The 27484-nt window shown below is 29.8% G+C and overlaps 1 protein-coding gene across 1 annotated transcript in view; it reads left to right on the forward strand.

The window, feature by feature from the left end:
• LOC132950407 (glutamate receptor 1-like) overlaps nucleotides 1–27484 on the forward strand; it is a 183770-nt gene that overhangs the window by 7394 nt on the left and 148892 nt on the right. The window contains exon 2 of the mRNA XM_061021843.1: nucleotides 26142–26294. Coding sequence (XP_060877826.1) covers nucleotides 26142–26294 — 153 coding nt within the window. The remainder of the gene's footprint in view (nucleotides 1–26141; nucleotides 26295–27484) is intronic.

A 27484-nucleotide genomic window follows, 5' to 3' on the forward strand; every position in this document is an offset into this window, starting at 1 on the left:
TCTCGTTATTTATCGCGTCAAACTCGACTTTTCCCTGCCCACTTCCCCTAACAGCCATCATCCTTTTCGTTCCCAAACTTCTATGCACACAAGGGTCCTGTAGACTTCAAAACGGGATACCCTACATCGATTACACCACAGACTCGAGCATTACATACTCTCACACGCACACGTTTGTATACATATTTCACGGTCTTACTAACTGAAACCAACCACTTATAGTCCCCAAGCGACCGGTATAACGGAACCTAAATATAACGTACTTTAGACTTTCATGTTGTTCTGCAAAAAAAAATCAAAAGTATTTCTCCGGAGAATCACTACTTTTTATAATATTTTTGGTATTCTCAATTAGATTGGATTTTTTTGGTTGAGAAATATGAGGGCCTCCCCTCTAAAACGTACTTTTTAAAATATGATATGCGTGATAGTGTTAAAAGGTATCTTAAGTAGATACATATATATATATATATATATATATATATATATATATATATATAAAAAAATATCATAATAGGGAGCTTAGAAACAAAAAAAGAACAAGTTGTATGCGATTTGTGTCCAATCTTTAACTATACTTAAAAGCCACTATGAAAATTGAATATTTTTTTATTAAATAATAGTATATTGAACAATATATTTATAGGCTTATAATTATAGTATACAGTTTTTAAATGTATTAACACTATCAAAGACTTGTAATCATTTTACGTTAGAATAATTAATGTAGAAATTCAGAGAACCTTGGATGGTAAAAAAAAAACGTTTATGAATTAAACTGAAGTGGATTTTATGAAAACGTTTGCATTTTCAATGTTTATTTATGATTAAAGTATATAACAAAAATACATAAAAAATAAAAAAAAATGTATCGAGTATAATTAAATTATTGATATTATTTTAAAATGCATTATTTATTTTATTAAATTTTTACATATTTTTTAATTCAAGTAAAATTTTATAATCTTTCAAATTATAAATTATTTTATCCTGAATTTCAACAATTACGGTTTTTCATGTTTAGTTTTATCACTGTTTGTGGTTTAGTTTTTTTTAACCAAAAACAAACTGTTAACATAATACTGAAGAACTTTGAATACATTTCGACTAAACAACAAAAAATAATAATTGCAACATAAACTTAATTAAGAAATCAGCTCAAGTTCAAAAGATAGAAATACACAAAAGGGAACAGTTTTTACTTTAAAAAATAATTTATGCTAATTGAAAAGACCTTGGTTGGATTCATATTCTAGATCTATATAATTTAATAATCTTCTGCTTTTCGACTTGGTAGTATATCAATATAAACGATATTAACCTAACCTACAACATTCATAACATAAAGTCATAATACTATGTAACCACGTAGATATCCCAGTGTTCGTTGTAAAATATATAAAATAATTGGGAAGATAATATTTATAGTTAAATCCTTCAATATAAGATAAAAATAAAGTATATTTTTGAAGACAAGTTGTAAATATATACAATATACATATTTACATAATATTACATCGATTAACATACAGCGATTTAAATGTATGATTGAAATATTGAATTGTAATAGTATTTTCTAAAGAAAATATTAAATAAATAACCATAAATAACGAAAAAAAAATTTACGTAATTTTACTATACAAACCACTAGCATGATTTGATAGATCTAGAGGTGTTTTACAACGGAAAATTGATAAACTATTTCCATTGCACATAACATGCAATTAAAGTAAAGTTGATTCAATTTGGTTCGCGTATCAATGATATTTTTTGTGAAACATCATTTATTTATTTTTTGACAATTCTAAGGTTTTTTTATCACATAACTTGTATTATTTATTTCAATAATTCTTGAAATCATATTACATGTTCATTGTTCATCAAGTGTTATTCTATCTTCAATAAAAAATATTTACTTTGATTAATATTTGTGGTAAATTCAAAAATTCTTAGATACCAATCTGGTTACATTCAAGTAAACATAATAATGATTTTTAAAATACACAGTATTCCGCGCATAAAAATCAGTAAAGTGAGTTCTAAACACCAGACTGCAGGTGTATCGTTTTTCAAAATAATTTTTTTATTATTCTTTAAAAAGAAAACATAAATTGATATTACTTTTAATTTAAGTTAAATGTGACAAATAATTACTATATGAATTTTATAATTTTAAGTAACTCTTAGCGATATTTATTATTTATCACTTAAATACTTGTGACAATGAAAGTGTTATACTTGTATGCATATAAAAATACTAAAACATTTCCTGACAAACATCTACACTAAAATTTTTAATCAACCAGAACTCGTTTGGTCTTCAACAAGCAGCAGCACTTTAACCCGATAACTCCGATCAGTATTTGTCTTTAATTTTTTCAGCTACCTCGAGGATTACAAAAGGGTTTTTAAAAAACACAATTTGTTAAATAAATAGAAACGATAATTATATTATGTTTATTTACAACGGAAAATTGACTCATGGATAGTTGTTTGCACTACTAATTAAAATATCCATACGGCAGGTAGTACATTTTTTGGCTGTAGGTAACTGTCGTTATTTTAGAAAATCTAGAAATATAAATCTAATTATACGCACGTTTTAAAATTATTCATAATATTTGTACCATTTTCGAGTAATCATCGCCATGCTCACTAACGATTACGTAACGTATGTACTATAAACGTAGGTGAAGGATTAATGGTTTAAATGTATAATTATTATAATATTGCCCTTGAACATATGATCATTCCTATAATATATGAACCTCGAGTATACTGAGATCCATGTGTTAGGTGTGTTTATACAGATACTTACATATTATGTTAAAAACTTCAAATGTCATAATTATGGTACCACAAAAAAATTATAATACCAGTGGTATTATCGAGTATAGTTTTCAATAAAATTTAAAACGACAAAGGTAAAGTGATGACGATGGTACAGTTCATCTGATATAGAGAGTTTATGAAAATGGATTTTTTAATATCTCACATAGTAGTTGTACCTATATAGTATGTACATCGATTTTCTGTACTTTATATGCGTGTGTGTTTAACTTGTCTTCTTCCACTTGTTTAGATAATTTATAATTATTTTCATTTGTAAAAACACACTAATTCATTGAGTAGGCATCACTTTTTTCAATTAAATAGTATTTAACTAGTCTAAAAAAACTTATTAATTCTCCAATGTACGAGACAGTTTTATGAGGATAAATTTACCATAAAAAAAAAATAAATAAATAATTACAAAATAACAGTAGAAAAAGAAAAACCATTATCGTGTGAATGTAAAACATCGTTTTATACAATCTAAATTCCATGGAGTTTTTAAGCAGTTAAATGAACCGAGGACATATCAACCTCTTCCGCATTATCCCTCTGAAATACAGGAAATATATTTTTGTCTGGCGCGAAATGTTCGGATATCTAAGCCCGGACGTGCACCAAAAGGTTTAATATGCACATGTATCTAGTGGTATAATTAACAAAGATGTCCGATATTGAGTAATAACCTTCGATATGTTAAGGTGTGATGATATTTTTAATTTTTTTCTCTCTTCGGCATTATTTTAATTACTCCTGCCTATTGTATATGTGTATAGGTTAGGTTAGGTAAACATAACTATGCATTAAAGGACATTTTAATTGACTATCGATTGTCCTTATCCGCAATGTATAATTTATACTTAGATAGCGAGAGAAATAATTGTCTACCTTTATACGTGGCAATAATAATAATAATAATTATAATTATAAATGCTCAATTATTCAATTTTGAATATGTCATACGTATTTGTGACAATGCATATTAAAATATATTAATTTTAAAATTTATCATAACTAGTACAAATTCCTTATTAAAAACATTTCGGTATGCAATTTAAAACATATAATATTATATATTATAAAAACGATTGAGTGAATTTCGTGGCCAATGAAGTATAACAAATAGACGTAACCCACGATGGTTTGATAAATTATGCGAGAATCGAATTTCCATCGTTTATTTTTTTAATCCCACGTTTTGTAAGTTTATTTTTATATAGGTACATAGGGATGGTTCTTTTATTATATTTCGATATGCAGACGACTTTGCTATAAGTTGTCAATTTTACTGTTCAATTCGTGAGTTTTATGAAAATTATATTTTTATTATTAAAAAGAAATATCGTTAGGCTTCAGATAGGTACCAATATAATTACATTATTTACATTATTCACGAATTTACGATCATATTAAATTAGTTGGTGGATATCAGTTTAATTTATTTATTTGATAAGAGCATTGACTGCTTTTGTTGAAGTTCTTATAGAGTTCCTAAAAGTTTTGTAAAAGGCTTATAAATTATAAATTAAAAGTTTTTTTTTATATTTGGGTGACATAACGGTCTTAGAAAAAAGTCATAAGAATCAATTAATTTGAAAATAATTGTGATACGAATAAATTACAATATATTAAAATATATGATAATTAAACTAAATATGTTTTAAACAGAATATAATGTTTCTAACATTTTTTGTATGATAAACATTCAATTAAATTTAAATATAAGACATAAGAATTAAATTAGGTACCAAAAATGTATAAACATTTTTCAAAAAGTTGCAATTGATTGACTGGCAATTAAAAATAAACGTTTTTTCATTACACATTTAAGTTTAACTATGAGTAGGGTTTTTTGAGCATTTGAACATCATGCATAGAGTTAATTAAAAATAAATAGTCAAGTAGAGCATAACTCATGTTTTATATTCTTATAATATATATATATATATATATTTAAAAACAGTTTCATACATTTTTTGCGAGGAAACTAACCAATTTTACATTTTAAAATTTTAATATATCAAAAAAAGGTATTTATTGTAGGTACATATGTTACAATTGTTAGAACAATATTCTGAAATACTAACGGGAAAATAATTATATAAACACACGATAAATAAGAGGACGAGCAATAAATCGGTAATTTAAATATTGGATATAATTTTATGGGCTTCTAATTTGGTTTTATCGTTACATACATTGGTCACATAAATTTACTCTGGGTCAGTTGGTTGTAAACAGTTGAACCTATTTTCATAAAAGGGAGTGATCCACTCATATATTATAAAATTATATGTGCTACGTTCTAAGAAAAATGTTTAATTCAAGGCCGATTGTGTTATTACTCATTAGGTACCTGGTAATTTAGTAATAATTGACTTAAATTCATAAAAAAAAAATATTTAATAATTATCCAATGTATATAATATATTATATAATATCAAGAGTTTGCTTTATTAAATTAGGTATAAATTAATTAATAACGAAAAACCATTTGGATCTTAAGTTCCCAAAATTGTTGCATGACATTGAAATTACCATTGATGTGTATAGGTTCAAGATGATTTAAGTAGGATAAAAAGATATTTTAAATTAGGAAGCGTTAAGTCTGCTCAAAAGTAATTATAAAATGTTTGTAATTACCAAGGTATGGATATTATTAAGCTGTTATTTCTTTAAAATATTTAAAAAATATTCATCGTTTTTATTCAGAAATATAATAATAATATTATTATCATCTTAGGAATTAGACGAATATAATCATTCCAATAGACATACGTCTAAAACATGAAATAGATGGAATGAGAATGGATATTTTAACATTATAACAGCTACAATCCGTAAATATCTGTCCATAAATATTATCTTAGAGTAAATTTGACCAACATTTCCTGCATAAGACAATAACTGTTATTACAGTTACCTATTTATATAATAATACTATAATTAGTAATATTACTGTATCCATACCTATAGAAGATTGAAACATTATACTGCTCCCAAATTCAATGATTGCCAAGTAAAAATTATATTACTAATAAAATGAAAAACGTATTTATTTTGATCACACTGATATTGGTCGAGTGATTATGTGTTGAACCATATATAGTACAACAACATCCGATTTATTGTCTCGGATGTTACCTACATTATGAGAATGTATTGACGCGTACTATGTTTAGTGTTATCATTCGTTTTAAATTATGAAAAAAAAATTGGAAAACCGTAAAAGCAAGTAACCCGTTTATTGGTGTCTATGGGCCTCATATTAAAATGTCGTCTGAATGTTATGCTGTATAAAGTCTACTTGTATTATATATTTCAATACATAAGTCTTTTAGTGAAGTTGTTTAGCGTCCAAACTTCAAATGCATAAAAACATTTGAATGGCGTCTGTCTGTCCATCGAATCATGGTATCCTATTTTCTATAATAATATATACCTAGCGTGGCAGTATTGATCAAGTAAATATTGATCAGTAATATCAATAAGAAAACGATATTTAAAATTTCTTTTTCTCGTTATTAAATATTAAGAGTTTTAGCAATCAAATACATTTCGATATTTTAATGTATACAAACATTTCAATAATTTAATATATTAGGTGTTAAGAATTATTTTCTTCTAAGTAATATAATATTTTCAAATCTGTCGAATATTTGATTTTTTCACTATTCCCGCAGTATTTGTTTGTATTCAAAATTAAATTAGTTAAAATATAAAATAATGTGTGTTTTTTTTATCTAACACGATGTAGATAACATATATAAATTAAATTAGAATAATTCATTAGAGCTTGTATAATACATTAAATGCACAGTTTAAATTAACTTTTTTTTTTAACAATTTAAAGTAAGTTATAATATCATAAGTATATATATGTTATATGTTTGGCCAAACTTTGTGAATTTGTGCCAAACACTGGCGATTTATATATTGTTTACGGGACGCTTTTACTTTTTGGCAAAACCCCGAAATAAATGACTAGAATAATTTTAAATTTACCGAGCAGAGTAATTTATAAATTCATATGTATTATAACAGTGAAACTTCATCGCCAAGCTTACACATCTAAAAACTTACGGAAACACTGTTGTTTTGTATACGTATCCAAAACAAACAAACGGTCCAAATCTAGTTAATCTTATTGTATAATACTTTTTTATACATGTCACGAAATACTTTAATTATTATATTAACATAATTGCATTATTTTAAATTAGCATTTGTTTTGTGTTTGAAAATCATGTGTTCAAATGCCGTTTGTTTAAAATGTTCTGATGTGTATAACAAATATACAAACTATAAATATTTAGACGTTTTATTATAATTAAACGTAAAACACGCTATATAATTACCCATTTTTAATTGCTTGCATGATTTTACTAAACATTATGCTGAAACTTGTGAAGTATTTTGTAGGTATATATTATATAAATTAAAATGTCGAGAAATTGAAAATTTATATTTAATATTACTATTAAAATATTTTTACACCATACGTCTTATTCAAAATACTAACGAAATTGAGGTTACTTTTGTTATGCCATTAAAATATTTCTAAACCATTCAATAAGACAATAACATAACACTAGGTATAGTTTATCTAATTACGAAGCAATCAAACATATTTTATTATAACCTCAATTATTAAATATTCAACGGTATACGTCACTTATGTTTGTATCTACCTAATATTAACGTGTCGTCGGGTAAGTCTATTACATGTACACAATATTTGCCGATTATAAACGTCAAGTAAACGTACGCGTGTAGGTACGTCGGTGTTATTCGCGTCACACATTTCACAAACGCCCCCGTCTATATTATAAAGATGTGCATCTATTTTTTTTTTTTTTTATTACCATTGTAGTCCCCTACGACTATATCACAGTTAAACTGTTTAACTCGGTGGTGTGTGAAATCAATTTTGGAGGGTAAAGCGTTAAAAGATGGCATCTACGATAATATTATTATGAACGGGAATCATTGATCGGCGCGAAGGCGGCGACGGTCATTTCGCCCGGTGGGTGGTTGTGTCGGGGGATGAATAGACGCCGAGAGGAAAAGGGGGTCAGAGGCGAGATATCGTTGGAATGTTTATGGTCAGAGCATGTGACTTTTATTGAACTTTGGGCGTATCCGCCGCCAATCTCGTGTGTTTTTGTTTCTTCCGACCGTCGCGTTCGCCGTCTTTGATGCGTGCTCTTTCGCCGACCGGACGACCTGTTATATATAGGAATCGCCGGAAAAGGGCATAACGATGATTTTTTTTTATATGAAAAAAAAAAAAAAAAAAAAATCGGGTGACGAAAAACTCACCGCAGTATACCTATCGCACGTGTGCTTAACCAGACCTGCAACAGAATGCGTAGGTAGGCGAACCCGAATAATCTGTACAGTTATGGAGTGTGCAATATATATGTATAATACATATGAATGAAGTATGTATGAATGCATGTATGCATGTATGTATGTATGTATGTATGTATGTATGTATGTATGTATGTATGTATGCATGCATGTGTGTATAGGTATACCTACCGATGGTGGACCGCCGTGGATGATTATTTGAGCCGAGACCAGAGGAGGGAGAGGGGACAATAAATTGGCTGGACGGCGATATTTCATGGCCGAAATCTCTGGACTTGAACTCCGGCCATTATGACGTTAAAAAAAAAAAAAAAATACGGTGGCTGAAGAATTACACTGGTTCTGGTAGTCGGGAACGAACGGGGGTAAAAAGTAAAAACAGGGATATAACCTAAAAAATAAATAAAAAGAAGAATCATATAACCCTGCAGACCCTTTAAATTCGCTCAACCGTGTGTTCGGATAGGGGTCTACTCTCTGCTGTTGTAGAGATTCTCGTTTTAAACTGTGTTCGACGGCGATGGTATAGTCTTATTGTTATTTTTTTATATTTATTTATTTATTTTTGTTTTTTCGTTCCCTACCCTATGTGATGGCCCTAAGCCGTATTCCACGAATATCCCGAAGTTGTGTGTTATTGAATTTCAAAATTTCAGGCAATTCATTCATTGTAATATTTATGTAATATATTATATTGTTGAAACTCGATAAAAATAATAAATAAAGTATTGGCAATAATCGCATGGATGGATCAAACAGAGATTTATTATTTAAAAAAAAAACCCTCCATTCAAAAACAGTTCATGACAATTCTATTTTTTAATTTAATTTTAATATCAAAATTGTTACATACAGATTATAAGAGCAAATAAAAAAATAACTAATTAATTGCTCGTAAAAAGGCCAAAATCTCGTGAAAAGTCAGTGAAAGTGAAAAAAAGAAGCCATCTACTATACTAATTTCTATGATTAGTTTTAAAAAAAAAATCTAATCATTTTATGAGTAATTAATATTTTTTTAATAATTGTTCAATCATGAAAGACTAATGACCCGTTCACTATTTTCATTTTTTCCTCCTCAAATTATGTTAAAACACGAGAATCATTAATTTATAAAAAGTGAATAGATTAAATCAGGCGTGCATGACCCTTAAGGCATGTTTACGAAACCATCTAATGTGGAATTCAAACCAGCCTGATTTTAAAGCATTATAAGAGGTTGAAAAAGTTAATTTAGGTTTATGTTTATATATAGTAAAAACGTAACACAGATTGAGAATAAAAAAATTTAAATTGTTTCAAATGTACAACAAAAATCAAAAATTAATATTCTACATTGTGATATAGACATCATTTATAATGTTATAAATTTATAAGATATCGTATTACGCCTGCGTGCTTTATAATGGTACTTACAATAACATCGGTTGTTAAACGGATGCTTTGTGGTCCCATCCTCGAGTATAGTCGAGTCCTTAACCCAACAAATCTATTAAAGTTAATTAAATAATTATATTTTTAATGTTTTAGTCAAATTCGTTTTGCAGAATAATTATTTTAAATATTCAAGCAAATAATTTATTGGCGATTATTTGTTCAAGTGAAAAGCTCGCGTTTTCATTTTATGATAACAAATAAGAATTTTTTTATCTGGCATTATTGCCCCCATACGTTTCTCCTATACTTAAAGTCAATGTATCATTATTTAAAAATTTAAATCGTGTAAAATGTCATACACCCAAGTAAAATTAAATATAACTAATTATGTTTTTTTTTTCCAAAAATAAACCGTAGTAGGTAGTTGTTTCACTAAATATGTTTACGGGAGAATTTTTCTCGTGGAATTCGGCCACTATACATTTTCTGCTTATTACACGCCTTTCCGTTCCGAGATAATTTATTTATTTTCCACGCACAGCGGTTACTTAACCGTTATCACCCCTGCAGTTATTCTCTTATCTGCGGGTGTCCTAGTAGAAACTTTAGGTACCTACATACACGTCGTATTATTTACGGGTAGCCTGAGGATTTTTTTTTAAAAAAACGTTTCACCCGTTGCCATAGGTAATCCTTTTTGTAGATCTCCAGGTCCGATAAGTGCCCAGTGCCCACACACACACGGCCGTGGCTATGTTAATATTCGAGAGATTACGTTGCATTTTTTTCCCGTAGTTTTAACGTGCCCGTGTACCGGAACGGTTGGTCGTTGCTGGCACTGGTCGAGCGACCGCTGTGTTAGGGATAAGAGCATTTCCGTTTTCGAAGACCGGTTCAAAGGTCTTGTCTGGAGGTGTTGGACACAATCCAAAAGCCTTGTTTTCCGGTCATATAATTCGAAATAAAAATCACAAGGGTGCAAAAAAAAAGTCATATAAAAAGAGAGTGAAATGGAAAGGAGAGAAATACACTATACAGCTAGAACCTTCTGTAAAGACCGGAAATACTTCCGAGAACGGTAGTAAAACCGTGTTTTTAGTTTCCGACCGATTACAAATCTCCTAACCCTACTGAATGGACACTTAGATGAATCAGCACGAAATAAATATATCCAGCCAACATTAATATTCTATTATGATGATAAATTATTCTTTTGAGTTGGTTTTAAAAATAATTTTAGTAGAACTAAATATAGAACTTCTCGTTATTTATAATTTAAACTATTTATCTACTAATTTATTTGTTATTGCATAGTTGATTATTAAAAAAATTACATTTATGAGAGTAAATTCTTTAATTATTAATTAAAAAATAACCAAAACAAATTGTGAAATAAGCAAATACTTAACATTAATATTTTTAGTTTTAAAATATTAAACTATCGATTGTTGTCAAACTTTCATTTTGTATTTTTAAGTGATTCTTCTTATAAACCCTAAAACACTGATTTGGGTATTTTAATATTGAAATTTAAAAAAAAAGTTTTTTTCCAAACGCAAGAAATTCTTTTAAACATTTTAATAACTTATAAAATACCACGCTTTTATAAATAAATAAAAATATTTTGTAAACATGAAACAGACACGGCTTATATAAATTTAAGCAATAATAAATGTATTTGTTCAAAAGTAAAATAGGTGTTGAATTATTTTTAAAATAATAGACAATTATTATAATCCTCGTAAGCTACTCAACTTACACTAACTAGTAATTTCAACTATATTATATAACAACTAAAATAAATAGGTCTATTCAATCCTAAAATGTTATCAAGATGTATTAGTTATTTTTCGAACTCGCAATATTTTGCGCTCTTAATTATCTTATCCTATTCAGGTAACTCATTTTGGTAAAATAACAACGTTATTCTCACTATACCTTATCATAATGTTTACAAAGTTAACCAGATAATAGTAATCATATTAGCAATTAACATACATCGATTTCATGCACAACACGTTAATTTAATTAGCAATTTTGTCGCTAATTAATAATGTATTATTATTATTTATTAGCCATTTCATGGGAACAATATTATTATCTAGACGGCGCTCTGGGTATGCAATATCACTACATTGACGTATTGATTTTAGGTATAGTAGTTTTTTAATTCTAATAGGTTCCTAAAATATAATATCATCAATATTTTATAAATAAATTTACAAGCGTATAACCAAAGTCGCTTAAACAATAATAAGTGTAGGTGCATCATAATATACTTATTGCCCATCATCCCATTGGGTACAGATTATTTATTATAATATTTATCTATTTATTCAACAAAGTCAAAATAAATATAATAAAATATATTAATAAAACGTAGTTCTGATATTTGTATAAAATTATGTGGACCTTAAAAAAAATTGGTTATTAAAGTAACTAACGTTGTTTTTTTCATTAACTATCCAGTTCGTAATATTATCCTCGGTTTCGAATATATATTATTTTATTATAAATTTTAAATGTGTTTTCATAATTTAATATTAAGAATTAATGCTAATTATTATGATTAATTTTTTACATTGATTTTCTATTTTTGCGGGTAGGTAGGTATATAAGATAAAAAAAAACATTGAACAAATAAAAAACATACAATATTATATGACTTTATGTAGGTACCTATGATTGCCTTAAAATAAAAGAAACGGAAGAACGTTGGTACCATAATGGTGTTTCGGTTAACATCTTTGGTTTATGGATTTTAAACTTTGAAAAGGCTCGTTCGATATATTGGTCGGGGAGACGGAGACATTTCTGTATTTCCATATTACTATCCATAATGATCCATTCGATTTTGTAATAAAACATTTTGGACAGCGCACACTGATTTCGTGTTAATATTGTTGTCACGGACCGATTATTGTAACCACACGAAGATACGCATTCGTTAACACATTATAATATTATATGATATTATATGCATTGCACGGTAAAACAAATGCGGTCGATATTCGACGAATTTTCCACACCCGACCGGTGTGGTTATGGTCATCACAATATTATCGGCGTCGTTTCCACATGGACATAATAATATATTGTTGTTATAACAATGATATATATCATGGTCCCTATCGCAGTCACGGCCGTTTTACCGTCGCCGTGTAGACACTGCGTCGGAATAGCGTTGGGCCGCCGCCGCTGACGACGACGACGACGACGGCGACGGCGACGTTCAATCGGTCGGAACAATGACGATAACGTGCGCGTGCGCATTCGGCACGGCCCGGCACGTGATTATGACAACACCGGACGCTTGCATGACCGACCGTCCGACCAGATTTAATTAAAATCCGGTGATTCCGACCATCCCTCCATTACCGCCCCTCCCTGAAAATCGCTGACCCCACCACATGTTATGGCGTGGTACTACACAGCCTCGTCATTACTTATACGCACCAGTGTACTACCACTATATTATATTATTATATAACATATATCTATATATATATATCATATACTTACATACCTGCTCGTATATAGGTATACGATAGGTATACGTATATACCTAACCTAACGTTTCGTAGTCACACTGCTGCAGTTATATAACTGTCAGTGGCAGACGGCAGTTCGTCCGTGCGGGTTCACACTTCCTTGAAAAATGTGATATATCTTCGTGATAATATTAATATTCCTGCCACGAAACTACATATTCTGACTGTACCTACCCATCGCCTGATTATTTTTGTCGAGTTTTTAGTTGAAATTTACGAAAAACGTAGGATCGATTTTTTCCCAGGCAGGCAGGCAGGCAGGTAGGTAGTTACAATATTAATAAAAACCGTGGTCAGTATATATACCTGCTGCTGTAATGACATAGCACGAATCCAAATATTATCCATTATAGTCTTATGACAAAAACGCACAAACCGAGTGTGGCGATCGGTGAAAATCGTCACACAAATAAACCAGCCGTTAGTGCGCAGTAGTGTGTCGCACGTACGTGAGAATGACCAAATGCTAGTGTTTGGTAATGCGAAGGGTAAAGGGACATACGTGTTACAAACATTGTCGCTCATCGACTGCAGAAATTCCCGTAAATTCGACATGACTACTATATTAGTATAATAATAATATTGTTCCGAATGCCGACAGTACAGTTAGAGTTTCCCAGATAAGTCATCGCCGTCTTTGGGTTGGCGGTCTAATAACGAATTTCGTATGTCTTACATACATAATTATGTAGAATAACGATTATAGTTACTATTATTAATTATTGATTGAGTGTAATATTAATGTCAACGAAAGTATACTATTGTATTCGATATCAGGAATAAATTAAAAATTGTCTTAAAATTTGGAGAGCGTCGTTATATCCCCCCCTCCCCCTTGCCCAGTGCCGCGACCAATCAAACCACTATAATAATATTATCCTGTTATAGTTTATTTGTTTGTAAGATTTTCAATTTTCGATTCTGATGTTCTGTATAATGGTTGTTGACGCACACGCAGAAAACACAAAAACCAAATACCTAGTCACAAGTGGAGGCCAACTATACTCACAAACCACTACCAACTAAATTTTTTCTTCGATCGCCATCCAAGGGAGGACAACATTGATGATTTCCCACGGTAGCTCCATCGTTTATTGTATTCAAATAATAATATTATATCATCAGATGGGTCTGACGCATTAAACATACACCACAAATATAATATATTAGACTATGCCGAAACGCTACTCTTAAGCTAGCATAGTCGTGTGCCTACATGTTCACGAGACTAGGCCTAGTACCGGCACACACACTGTTTTTTTTTTTTTTTTTGCATTTTTACGGTTTTGTCTGTCGCTCACCTTTGTATTAATAATTGTTCTGTACACTGTTGATACTTTATGACTACTATTCGTCGAAGAAGAAGACTGTCATTACATATTATGTGGTCTCGCACTCGTCCCCAAGCCATCAACTCTAGTATGGAAATTCGTGGTTAGGACTAATACGAAACCAACCACCTATTTTGCACCCTCCTCTGAAAATGTTCACCGACAGGCGCCGGTGCACCGCTCTTTGTGTCTTGTTCTAATGGCATACACCGTACACTAATGAAGCTCGAAGACAAAATAAACAGTCGATAATATTGTATATATATATATATATATATATAAGTCTGCGAAACTCGCCGTCGTAGGTGTGCACAGACTTCTGCACGTTATTATAATATTTAAACGTATACGACGCGGGGGAAACAGACGCCGTCACCGACGGAGCGTGTTTAATTAACAAGCGAGTCGTTGCGACGATGTTCGTCACCGCCCACCGACTGCACAATCCTTTGGACCGTCAATTCAACCCCCGACTCCGACATTACACGTATACAATAACAATAATCACATACGTGAATATTATATATTACTATGATTTGCGTACAAGGTGTACGCTTGCATAATATTATATGCGCCTACACATATGAACGCGTAAGTACGGAGACGATTCGAAAACCCTGAATACCGACTGACTGCAGGATCGGGGCAGGGTTCGCCGCCCGTGACGCCTGCCACCAGACCCAGGCGGATATTTCTGTTCATCCCCCTCCCCCCTTTGGTAGCTTGTCTGACGCGCGCGCGCGCGCGTGTTTTGCTTTCCCTATTTCTATAGTTTCAATAGAAACCGACAACAATAGTCTTATTATCATCATCATTATTATTATTATTATTTTCATTATTGTAATCATTATTATTATTATTGTGTATGACGACGACACGGCGCAGTGCATTTCACATTATAATAGTATACCTGCCATTTGAGATGAATACCTATATATATACTTATATTATATACATTGCACTGAAAGCTCGGCAATACGGTTCTTGAACGAGTCCTCCGACAAGTCTCACCCGGGTGTGGATGACAAAAGAGACAAAATAGTCTCGGTTCTCCCGCCTACGACATCTATATAATAGATATATCATATACATTTATACACACAAAACCTTTTTTTATATTTACCTATACCAGCAATACTAATATCCCGATGAATGATTCTCTAATTATTAGACTCGTGAAACTTCTCAAACCCAGTACCTTCCTCAGTTTCAGATGTCCTCAGACATCTTATTTTATCATAATATAATTATAATTAAATGTACTAATTAATTCCATTGTATTCCACGATACGGTGTCGATACACTGCTAAACATTAAATCTAAGATTACTTATAATATGTTATATTGTCAAAGCTCAATGGAACTGTTCATCAAATAGGTAAAAATAGATTTATAACGCTTAGACAATACGTATGTGCATTGTGTGTACTTTGTATTGTATAAATAATATTATCGCCTGTGGTTTACATCATATAGATTCTAGAATTTAGAGTATCACGCGAACAGATATACCTCGACTTTGAATAATACCATATGATATTATTTTGTTTCATTTTTTTCCACCAGAATGTGAGAAATATGTGATATAAAATATTAATAGTATTAGTTTTATGGTTCGTTTTTCTCATGATTATCGCAATATAATGATATAATAATTATTATTATTATTATTTATTTTTAATTTTAACACATCAGTTCAACAAATAGTAATAATATAATATAATATACAGTGTTTCACGATAAAAGTAAAAATACGTAAATATACGTTGTTATTAATTAATTTGAAAACATGAGTAAACAGAATGAAATAAGTTCCACGTTATCGTAGTGAGTCGTGTAAGACCTAATGTCACGTTGACGGCATTTCCATTAATTTATAAAAATGAGGGTGAAGAAATGTTCAGTATAATTTACATGAATTCATTATTTTCCGTTATGTGGTTTTGTGTGTAAACGAAAATCAATAAAAAAATATTACTCTCGGATTGTATAATATAAAGAACTTTGTACGTTGTACCCTGGAAAATATTTTATAGATGTCCCATGGCCGCCACAGCAACGATTCCTTTATAGTAATCCACGGTGTTAGTGTACCTACCTATTTTTTCGTAACACCCTCCTAGGAGCTATGGAAAATCCCGTCAGTAAAAATAGATGTTTCGGTCCTGTGCAAGTTTTTATAATAAGATAAAAGAAACGGGGTCGCCTGCACCGGCGATCTTTATTCGCCTGATAAATACGATAACAGTAAAATAGAAAGGACCTACCTACCTAATAATAATATCAATATTATTATACAGTAATTTTAAGGAAAAAGCAACTTATTTTCGCCTCTATTTAAATGATGCATTACTTTTCGAGAAATTATTTAATGCCTATAAAAGTACGACGCAAACTAAAATGTATTAATACCATGTGATTATGAGGCTTTGAGTATATTATTATAATTTACTTTTGTATTAATTTGTTTTTGCTTACCTAAACATTTTAATTAAGGTACTATTTCATAAGTTAAGTGTTTTTTATTAAGTCTAAAAAAAGGCTTGGCCTCATACTCTTATCCGCCCACCCCACTAAAATTTACTTTAACCAACATTTTTTCGTTTTTTAAAATTATTCAACTTGATCTAAACCTTCAAAAATTGTAATCTTTTAATTATAGATATAGCTAGTATGGTACAACAAATTAAGTAGGTTGAAATTGAAAACTTTAAATCCAAATACTCATCAAGTTTAAACCGTTTTACGGAATGTAAAATGTAATTATAAAGAATAGTTTAAAATATTATGTATTTATAATTTGTATATTGATATTTTGTATTATATTTTAGATTCTGAGTGGGGCGATGAATGTATTGTTTTTACAATGAATTGTGTTTTTTATTTTATTTAATTTTAAATTTTAAATTTTTTTATTATTATGTCTGTCATCGACTTTTAGGACATTAAAAATGCTTAGAATTTTTTCAACAGTAACTTTTCTGATAGGAAAGTGAATCTAGTTGGTATTTTAGGGAGTCAAAAGTAAAAATTTCCCAGTAGTTTTCAAAAGCGCTGTGAAAAACAAAAGTAAAATTAAGGAAAAACGGGAATTTTTACGCAAAATCTGTTTCGAGATAATCGATTTTGATTTTTAGTGCAACACTAAAAAAATGACATTAGCATTTTCTATACACCATAACATTTTCCAAATATTTTTATTTTTTTTGAGCTGTTTACGAACATTTTCAGTTTCCAATTTTTTTAGTTTTTTTTCTATAAATATCAACAACATTTTATTTGATGGTTAAAAATGATTGAACATTTTATAGAAGGCTCCTAGTATATTGTTTCAAAGGTAGATAAAAAAAATTAAAAATCTATGGTCACAATTTTTTTTATAAGCATTTAAAGTTCAAATCTTGACAAAATACGAAAAACCACGAAAATTAGGAAATTATTTTAAGTTGACAATTCATAAAAATTTTTCTTTTTAAATCTAAGATTTGAAAATGTTATACAAGATTATCTATAAGTTTGTCTATCTTTACCAAAAAAAAAATTTCTACAAGCAAATCAAATTAAATTTTTATAAGCGTTTGAAATTCATATTTTTACAACATTTGATATTCACTCGATTTCTCATGTAACGTTTTTCTTATTTTATTGTAATTAAAAAACGAATGACTGTAGATACTTGCAAATTTCACTGAATGTTTATATTAGCATTTTCAATACACCATACAGTTTTGAAAATAATTTGACTCTTTTTGAGCTGTTTACGGACATTGTCAGTTTTCAATTTTTTTATTTTTTTTTCTATAAATATCAATACAATTTTATTTGTTGGGTAAAAAAGCGTGAAAATGTAATGCAAAGGCTTCTGATATAGTGTTTCAATATCAGTTAAAAAGTATTAAAATATAAAGGCACAATTTTTTTTATAAGCATTTAAAGTTTGAATTTTGACAACATTTATCAAATTTAAAATGTAATAACTATTTTGTAGTTAAAAATTTATAAAATGTTCAATTTTTATAGCTAAGGATTGAAAATTTTAAACAAGGTTCCACATAAATAGATTGTATTTAGATTATTTTGTTTACAATAATATATATATATATATCATCAAAAATAATTAGTTATATCATTGGCTGACTGACCGTATTCGCTCAGAATAGTTTTTTTTATACAATGATATTATATCATCGAATTAAAATTTAACGCCATCCATTACAGTGACCCACTTGTAGCCTACTGTACAGCAGAACGACACCCACTTTCCCACCTTTTTATTATTAAATACATATTGTCACCTATTTTGTTTGAAATCAATAAACGAACCCTTAATGGTTAATTGCTAATTTTTACTATTGAAAAATTCATTAAAATAAATGAAAATTCGTAACTATTTCTATTTATGAAGGGGTTGTGTTAAATATTAGTATTTAACAAGCAATTGCTTATTGTTCCAAAATAATTATTTCATTTGAATATTTACGTATCCACGTATATCTATATAAAATTTATATTATTCTAATTTTTTTATTCATAAATATTGGTATACTTTTACCAATATTTTTATAGTTAGCATTATATAGTTTTACTTGTTATATAATCATTAATTTATTAATCATTAATCAACTATATGTGAAGAAAGTTAGTATAGTTTATAAAATATGATTGCATTCTAAAAATCTCATGTTATAACTTATGGTAGGACAATTATTATAAATACTTTACAGTTTATACGTTGTATTATAAAAACAAACATAAAAAAAGTCAAATAATGGTTACGGCTTACAATAAGGTAGTTGAATAACTTTTACCTCTCAACTTTTGATACATTTGAGTAAGCAAGACTCTTGGACTCTTGAGTTACAATATTGAATATAACTTGTATAATAGTTGGCTTAATATTATTCACACGTTAGAAAGAAATACTAATAATGATTTATCGCCAAGGAATCTTATAAGTTAGAATGCAGTATTTTGTTGAAAGGACGTATACCAAATTTCACTTTTTTCGGGAAACAAAAATAATTGATTAAATATTCAATTTTAAAGATAAAACATTCACTTATATGAAATATTAAACACGAGACACCCTGGAACTAAAGTTGTTTATTATATTGCTTTAATTAAATTTATATTTAATGATATATTAGTTTTAAAAAAATGTATATGGTGTACGCCATTTTAACAATTTTAATTTTATAAACACCCTTTTGAAAACATATAATAAATAGTAGTATAATAAGTCCTTTTAAAATTTTCATTTCTACAAACTCAAAGTACCAGTATATTTATAATGTTTTGATAGTGATGAAAATAACTTTTTACTTCTTGAATTACTCCTTAATTCGTATGTTGTTTTTTTCGGCGCTTTTGAAAACTATTGGGAATTTTTAATTTTGACCTCCCGAATGCACCAACTAGATTCATTTTCCCATCAAACAAGATATTTTTGAAGAAAATCGAAGAAGTTTTACTGCCCCAAACGGTGGTGTGGATACAAAAAAAATATAATAATAAAAACACACATCATTGTAAAACAAATACATTCATCGCTTCGCTCAGAATCTAAAATATAGATATGTATTTTTATAGAAAAAAATAAGTATTATACCTACTACATATTATAGAGAATGCTTTCAAAAACTACGTTTAAGTAATAATTTTAAATTTGTAATGGATTTTATGTTTATATTATTACACATGGGAGGTAGCCATAAAAAAGAAATAAAGTATATCATAAATGTGAAAATAATAATATCTAGAATAAATATGAATTACAATCATGCCTGTATGAAAGATAAATCAGCACTTATATATATTTTTATAAATTGATTTAACGATTTAATTTGTATAAATAAAAATATTTTATACAATATATAATTCAATCATTACATTTAATGGTTTATATAAATATAGTTCTCCAAATACTGTATAAAGTTTTGTCGTTGAACATTGAATATAAGAAATTATAGCTTTGTAGTATAGCTGAGATAGTAATATATCTAAAATTGTAATGTTTTTAATTTAATTAAAAGTTATGTTCATCGTTTAAAATATTTGTTTCAATTCCTACAAAACGTTTATTTTACAGACAAACAACTATCTATTTAATTACAATTGAATTATTTTAGTAAAATTCTTAACACTGTAATGTCGTTTCCATTATTTCTCATATTTTGTCATATGTAATAATTCCATGTTATTATGTCACAAAAAATTATGAAATAATTGTAAAATATTTACTTTGAATGAAAAAAAAAATGTACATTTTGATATTCAATCATAAATAATTGACAATGAAAACTATTATTGCATAACAATACTAACTGAAATTATATATTAAGAGTAGGTAATAACAGCTTAACAATAAACCACAAATGTCCATCAAGTTGGCACCAGCACAATATATGCTATAATAATATTAATAATCAATTTGGATCAAATGCAAACTTTTATGCTATATTTTTATCATATTTTCAACAAAACAAACAAATTTAACTCGACTATTGGATTACTGACAAATGATTAGTAACATATTTAACAGCTGGCGTTAAACCTGTCCTTCTCATCTCCCACACATTAAATTTATTGAATTATTTTTTTCTGGAATCTCAAATACCAAACACAAAATTGAAGCTTAATCCACGTCGATCAAAGAATATCGAGGCATGCGGGAGCTGGTCGTATATAATAAACTATAGCTACTTACCATTATAATATGTTCGTCGGCCAATGTATACTGTTGTGTGACCCGGCTGATGGGCTAGGGCATTTAGAGATAAAAACGAACCGTCAAGTCAATCCGGGCCACTGATGTGGGATAGATGGATAGATATGGATAGACGAAGAAGCGTAGGAGAGGGGTCGCGGAGGATTGATAAAGAGAAAGACACACACACACACACACACACACACACAAATGTGATGGGATCGGCAAGGGGTGGAGAAGAAACGGGCTAAAATCCGGGGCAATCAATTTGTTTTACATCAGAAAACCTGGCCGATCGGAAAACAAAAACTCGCCGACGGGACGGGAAGGGTTGTGCGTGTAAGGGTTAGGGATAACACACGATAGTAGTAGAGTGGAAAAAGAACGTGAGATTAAGTGGAGGGGGCAGTGCAATAGTGGAAGAAAGAGAGACAGATAGACCGAGTGAGCAGAGGGTGAGGCACAGACGGTGGGCGTGGTTTGGACGCGTACCAAACACGTTAGATAGATGATAGGGACTCGGAGCTTTTGTGCCGGCAGTTTATATACACTCCTCTGCAATACAGTTTATATAACACGACTACTATTACTATTACTACTATTATTACGAATACACAGAAAATAGTGTGTGTGTGTGTGTGTGTGTACGCTATCACTATACTTATACCTACTATATGCGACTACGTCACTCTCTGCACGTGAACGTTCACCTCCGCTTGCCACCCGTTGCGTCCGGCCCTTTCCGTTAGGCACGAACCCGATCACCGGACACGGTCTTTGGCAACAAATTTAGCGTTCCTTTTTCCTGGCGACGGACGACTATACAGAGTTCGATACACACTACCACCATCCCTATTTCTCCTCCTCCTCCTACCTCTCATACTCTGTCTGTCTCTCTCTCTCTCTCTAACTATATATACATTACACGTCTTAACCCCTACCCCAGCCCATCATTCCCTCACCACCCGACCGAAAGCCAATCTCTCGGTGGCGGCCCGACAACAATTTATCAGGGCTGCCTTTTATTTTGTACTGACAAATGCCTTTTTGTTTATCGCCGGAACGGTAACTCGTAATAGTTATTTATATAGATATTATATGTTTTATTTTTTTTTCTGGTTGAAAAAAAAGTCCATATAAAGGGCGTATGAGAATAGGTCGGAACGATAGCAGAGGGAGATGATTTTATCCGGTGCTATTTGTTTTACATAACATAATGATAGATGACCGAACATAATACACATATATCAAAATACGGTATCTTACATGGCCAGACAATTTGACTTTCTACAGGCTTTGTACAACAACAGTATGTCCCACGAGGAAATATGAATCAAAACCTGAAACAAGTGCATAATAACACGTTAGAAATATGAACGGCATTTAAGTAAGATCGCGCAGTCGAGATTCTTTAACTCATTTTTCTTTCGTTTTTAGTTTTTCGTTAAAGTGTGCTGAGAAAAAATAAATGTTAAAATAATGATAATAATATTTTTAAACATTTAAAATCAACACTAAATATTTGTACAGCCGTAATGCTTTGGGTGCTTTTATCTGTACAAAACAAGTTTACGAGTAGGATGGCCAAAGAGTAAACTAATTTTAGAATGTTTCACTAAGAAAAACGTTATGATAATAAGAATATTATAGTAAACAATATTGTACTATTGTCAACATTTTAATGAAATCATAAAATAATAAAGTATTATAAAATATAATTATAATATAAAATCTTTAAGTTTATGCAGTCTGAGGTCTGTACGTGCATTGTAAACAAACACTCGCGAACAATCACTTTCTGACGAAAAATTGTTGTTGAATTTGACCAAGCTTGACTTAATTTTAACTAAGTTTTATATTTAGTTGGAACAATATTATATAATTTTCAAGATTTTCAACTTTTACAATACCAATTTATTTTCGCTGACATAAAATATAGCCACAAATAGTATAACTTTTAAAAACTTGAGTGCCTAACGGCCATCGTGTATAAAATACAATGAAATCGCAATACGAAAAATCCTCAAGGATTATTTATTATTTTTGATCATTTTTGCCACTGTTCATAAATATTGTTCTAATGTGTACTGATTTTTAAATCTAAGCTTTAATTTATATTTATTACATTTATTTCTCAAACCACGACTGTATGGAATAGTCTACAAATAAAGTCGTAATCGGAAAATGAATTTGGGATTAAGACGAAAGTACACCGACACGGATATGTCGAGCGATCGACGGAGGTGGTTTTTTTGCGCACAACAAATAACGTGCCTACACATTTCAGAACAAGTTGAGCATTGTGCTATTAAACAAACAGAGTCTTATGTTGAATACGATTTACATTACGTTTAACGCACCGTAAAGATGGGGCTTTTTTATCGTGAATATTTCGATTTTTCGCACGACAGTAAAATCTCCTTTGGAATGCACGAGTATACACTGTACACGCCATTACGTCAGTTGTTTAAAACGTATTTGAAACGCATACCATGCAAGCAAATATGCTACGGATTGAAGTTTTAAAGCGTACAACATCCATGTGTATTTCATAATACATTTAGGCGCGAGACACGTCGTCTTGTGTATTTTAATTACCTATTGTGTTATTATTAATAAATTGATAAAATGTAAATAATAAATAGCACAGGTTCGTGCTACGATATTGTATAGTATTGTGATATTTATCTGCGATCTTAATTTACCATTCACGTTGATTTGGGCACTTTTTGTACTAAATTGTGTGAGGTTTATGCAGCATTTATTAAACCGATTGAATGAATAACCCACACGAATAACATTAAAAAGCTTGAATATCGAAGAGTATGATGGCTGAAGATTTTATGTTCGATGAAAAACAAATTACTACCCATAAAAAGAACATATTATTTTACATCATTTACATCATATTTTTAAATATTTTAAATTACAGATATCAAGTTCCAATATGCAAAGGGATACGAAAGCAGATCCCCATCGGGGTCGGTTCGGGCCGAGGGGGGGGGGGGGGTGGGTATTAAGTGAAAATAGCAGGGGGCATAGCCCTTTAGTACATTATAAAATAAAAATAATTCAATATTGTTTGCCCCTAGTCAAATTCCACTTCGATTGTTCCAAAACAAAAACTGCCATTGGATTTTGGGGTAAAATTATCAAAACAGAACAAAAGCTATTTTCGTATTTTGAGCACTTCAATTGTTATCGGTTTACTATACATATATAATTATATAATAATGATCGATAGTTGTTCTCCTCCTTGGGTTTAAAGGATAAACGAATAAACGTTGTGTAACGAAATCAGAAAATGTACAAAATTACTAAAGGTGTAGCACAATGTATTTTAATTAGTTGGGCTTCTCTTTTAAATTGAAACAATGGCGCTTTCTATTTAATTAGACGCGTAGCGATCGCAATGGATTTGTAAGACGTGTTAATTTGTTTAATCACAACAATATACATCCGTGCTCGACGGTTTTTAAATTATCTAACAATTATAGGTAACAAAAAACCCAATATTAAATTTACTCATTAAATCTATTTCCTACGAGTATAACCGTACCATACGAGTTATTTTAATTGTTTATATTGTCTATAATATACTGTTTATAATTTAAATGGTTTTTTAGAATACATTTAAAAAAATTTATATATCATAGTTGTTTCCGAGATAAACCCGATTATTGCGGCACCGAATAGCAAGTAGAATCTTAGGTATATAACAGCTAATGCATTATCCATATGGCTATTACTTAGCATTTAACAATACATATAATAGTCTGTACAACACACATTTATATTTCATGAGGAATACGATATTGCAGGGTATTGTAACAAATGTATTTGTAAAAAAAAAAAATAATAATGTTTTTTATTGAAATATTTATGACATTTTTAATGGCTTAAAAAAATAATGCAAAGAAGAAATTTACAAACCAACATAATCATTCAAACAATAAATATTTTATTTTTCAGATATTTTATTCTCTTAGGATTTAATAGAAAATGCATAATCGTAACCGGGAATGCCATAAGAATAAAAGTACATATTATTCTACAGAGGTACCCGCCGCTATTATTTTTTTGTAAATGTAAATTATTTAGATTATTTAAACGGTTCGTTACCTAACTGATATCATATTATCATCGAGTAATATAATTGTTTATATTTAATTTTAAAACTATTGTAGAAACGAAAATTGAAGAGATTTTCATTCAATTTGAATTATCGGAGTGGAAATATAAGTTTTCAGGACGGTTTTATAAAAACACAACAATTTCTTCAATATAATATTATTATCATCGGATTTAATGTTCTTGAAAAACTAAGCCGCTTGGCAACAACGGTCGGTTAAATATGATGATTGGTTTTCGTTCGAAACACAAAAGACTTATCATATTTTTCCGGGGTCCATTTCATGATACATAATGATTGGTCAATATACCACGGTAATATAAATGTACAAGAACAGTAACCAATGAAGTGACCCAAACTGAATGGCTCAAATATTTGTCTAGTACACAATACACGGTTGACGCGGGTGGTGGTCGGTGGGTAAAATAAAAACTTACGACCATTCTAATAATACTTTTCTAGACGATTTAATGTGAATCTGTTCCTCGGACGAAGTTCCACTGTGATGGCAAGTGGGAAGGGGAAGGGCCTTAGTGGGATCAGCTGAACAAAATGTGCACTGGACTAAAAGAGAATAGGATTTTCTATTAGAAAGAAAGAGATAGTTATTCGGAGTGCAAAACTAAGGACACATTTCCAGTGACCCAAAGGACATACGGAATCGGGTCGGTTGATAAAGGGACAACCTTTTCTTTACATGGCGAAGTCGTGAATAAATCTTATTGCAAGATACGTCTGATGACCGTTGTAGCGCGTTGCAAACACATTTTCTGTAGCTCAATTAATAAAGAATTTAAATAATATATAATTATTGTCGTTGTTGTTTTTTTTTTTTACAGGAGCGATTTTTGAACAAGGATCTGATGAAGTGCAAACCGCATTCAAATTAGCCGTGTTTAAGCATAACCAAAATAATACTGAAAGACGATTTGAACTACAAGCATATGTGGACGTCATTAAAACAGCAGACGCTTTCAAATTATCCAAACTAAGTGAGTTTTTTATTATTTAATTACATCGTTTTAATCACAAAAAAGTTTCCAATTAATGTACATCTATAAATAATCTATAACTTTAACAGAAGACTAACAAACAATATCGTTATATTCGTATTTGTGTGCATTAAAATATGTATAAATTGATAACTGTATTTCACTGCCCATTAATATTCCATTATTTCTTTAACGTATATTTGATTAGTGAATATTAATTCGTTTATCTATTACTTTAGAGTTTAGGCTGTACAATGTCTGAGAATGTTTGTCATCAAATTAAATATTGTTCTTATAGTGATCAAGAGTTATAGATAAGTTAGATGAGTTACAAGAATGATATATTTATTCTAAAAAACAGTAATAAATCAATTCATAATAAATACAATTAAAAAACGTACCCGTATAATATTATGTAATTTATAACCAAGATCGAATTAAAACATTGAAACGGAATTCGCTCACACAATTTATTTATTGTATATTTGTATTCACAGTTTATATTAAAATGCTGTCACTGCTATCTGTGTTCAATTTTAATGTTTAGATATACGCGTTCCCTGAAACATGTTTACTATTAGAAACAGCGTAAACTCGAGAAATATAACATACGAGTGACACTATAAAGACGAAATTATGTCTCTCGCTTAAATAATCCGAGTCGATGGAGTATTAAAAATATATTTTCCTAATAATAATTTACTCTTATAATATTAATTGAAAATAAAAAATTTAAATAATCTTTTGATTGATTCCCTCCCCGTTCATTATAAATATTTACTGGAATTATATTATACATACATTTATAAAAGTTAACTATCTTGGCGTGAATAATTGTAATTGAAATTTCAATTAATTGAAATTAAATTAAAATTAATCGTCGACGGAAGTGAAGTATACACTGTTTCCTCTTAAGCTTAATTGTTATAAGTCCGATGATTTTAATATATTAATTTCCATTTGGATGCATTTCTTAAGAAGCCATTATGAATTTGTACTCGTATTGTGTGTTACCTACCGATAGGGTGCTGCTTATTCCAACAATTCTTCTATTATACAGTATTCGAGCGGTACCTTTCTTGTAATTATATTAAGTTAATTTCCTTCTTGTGTTACTGTTATATATTTATCAATCACCATTTTAAATTTCACCATTTGGAAAACATTTTGGTTTTTAATTTAAAAAGATT

This window comes from Metopolophium dirhodum, chromosome 8 (genome assembly GCF_019925205.1).
Source record: "Metopolophium dirhodum isolate CAU chromosome 8, ASM1992520v1, whole genome shotgun sequence".
Classification (NCBI taxonomy): Eukaryota; Metazoa; Arthropoda; class Insecta; order Hemiptera; family Aphididae; genus Metopolophium; species Metopolophium dirhodum.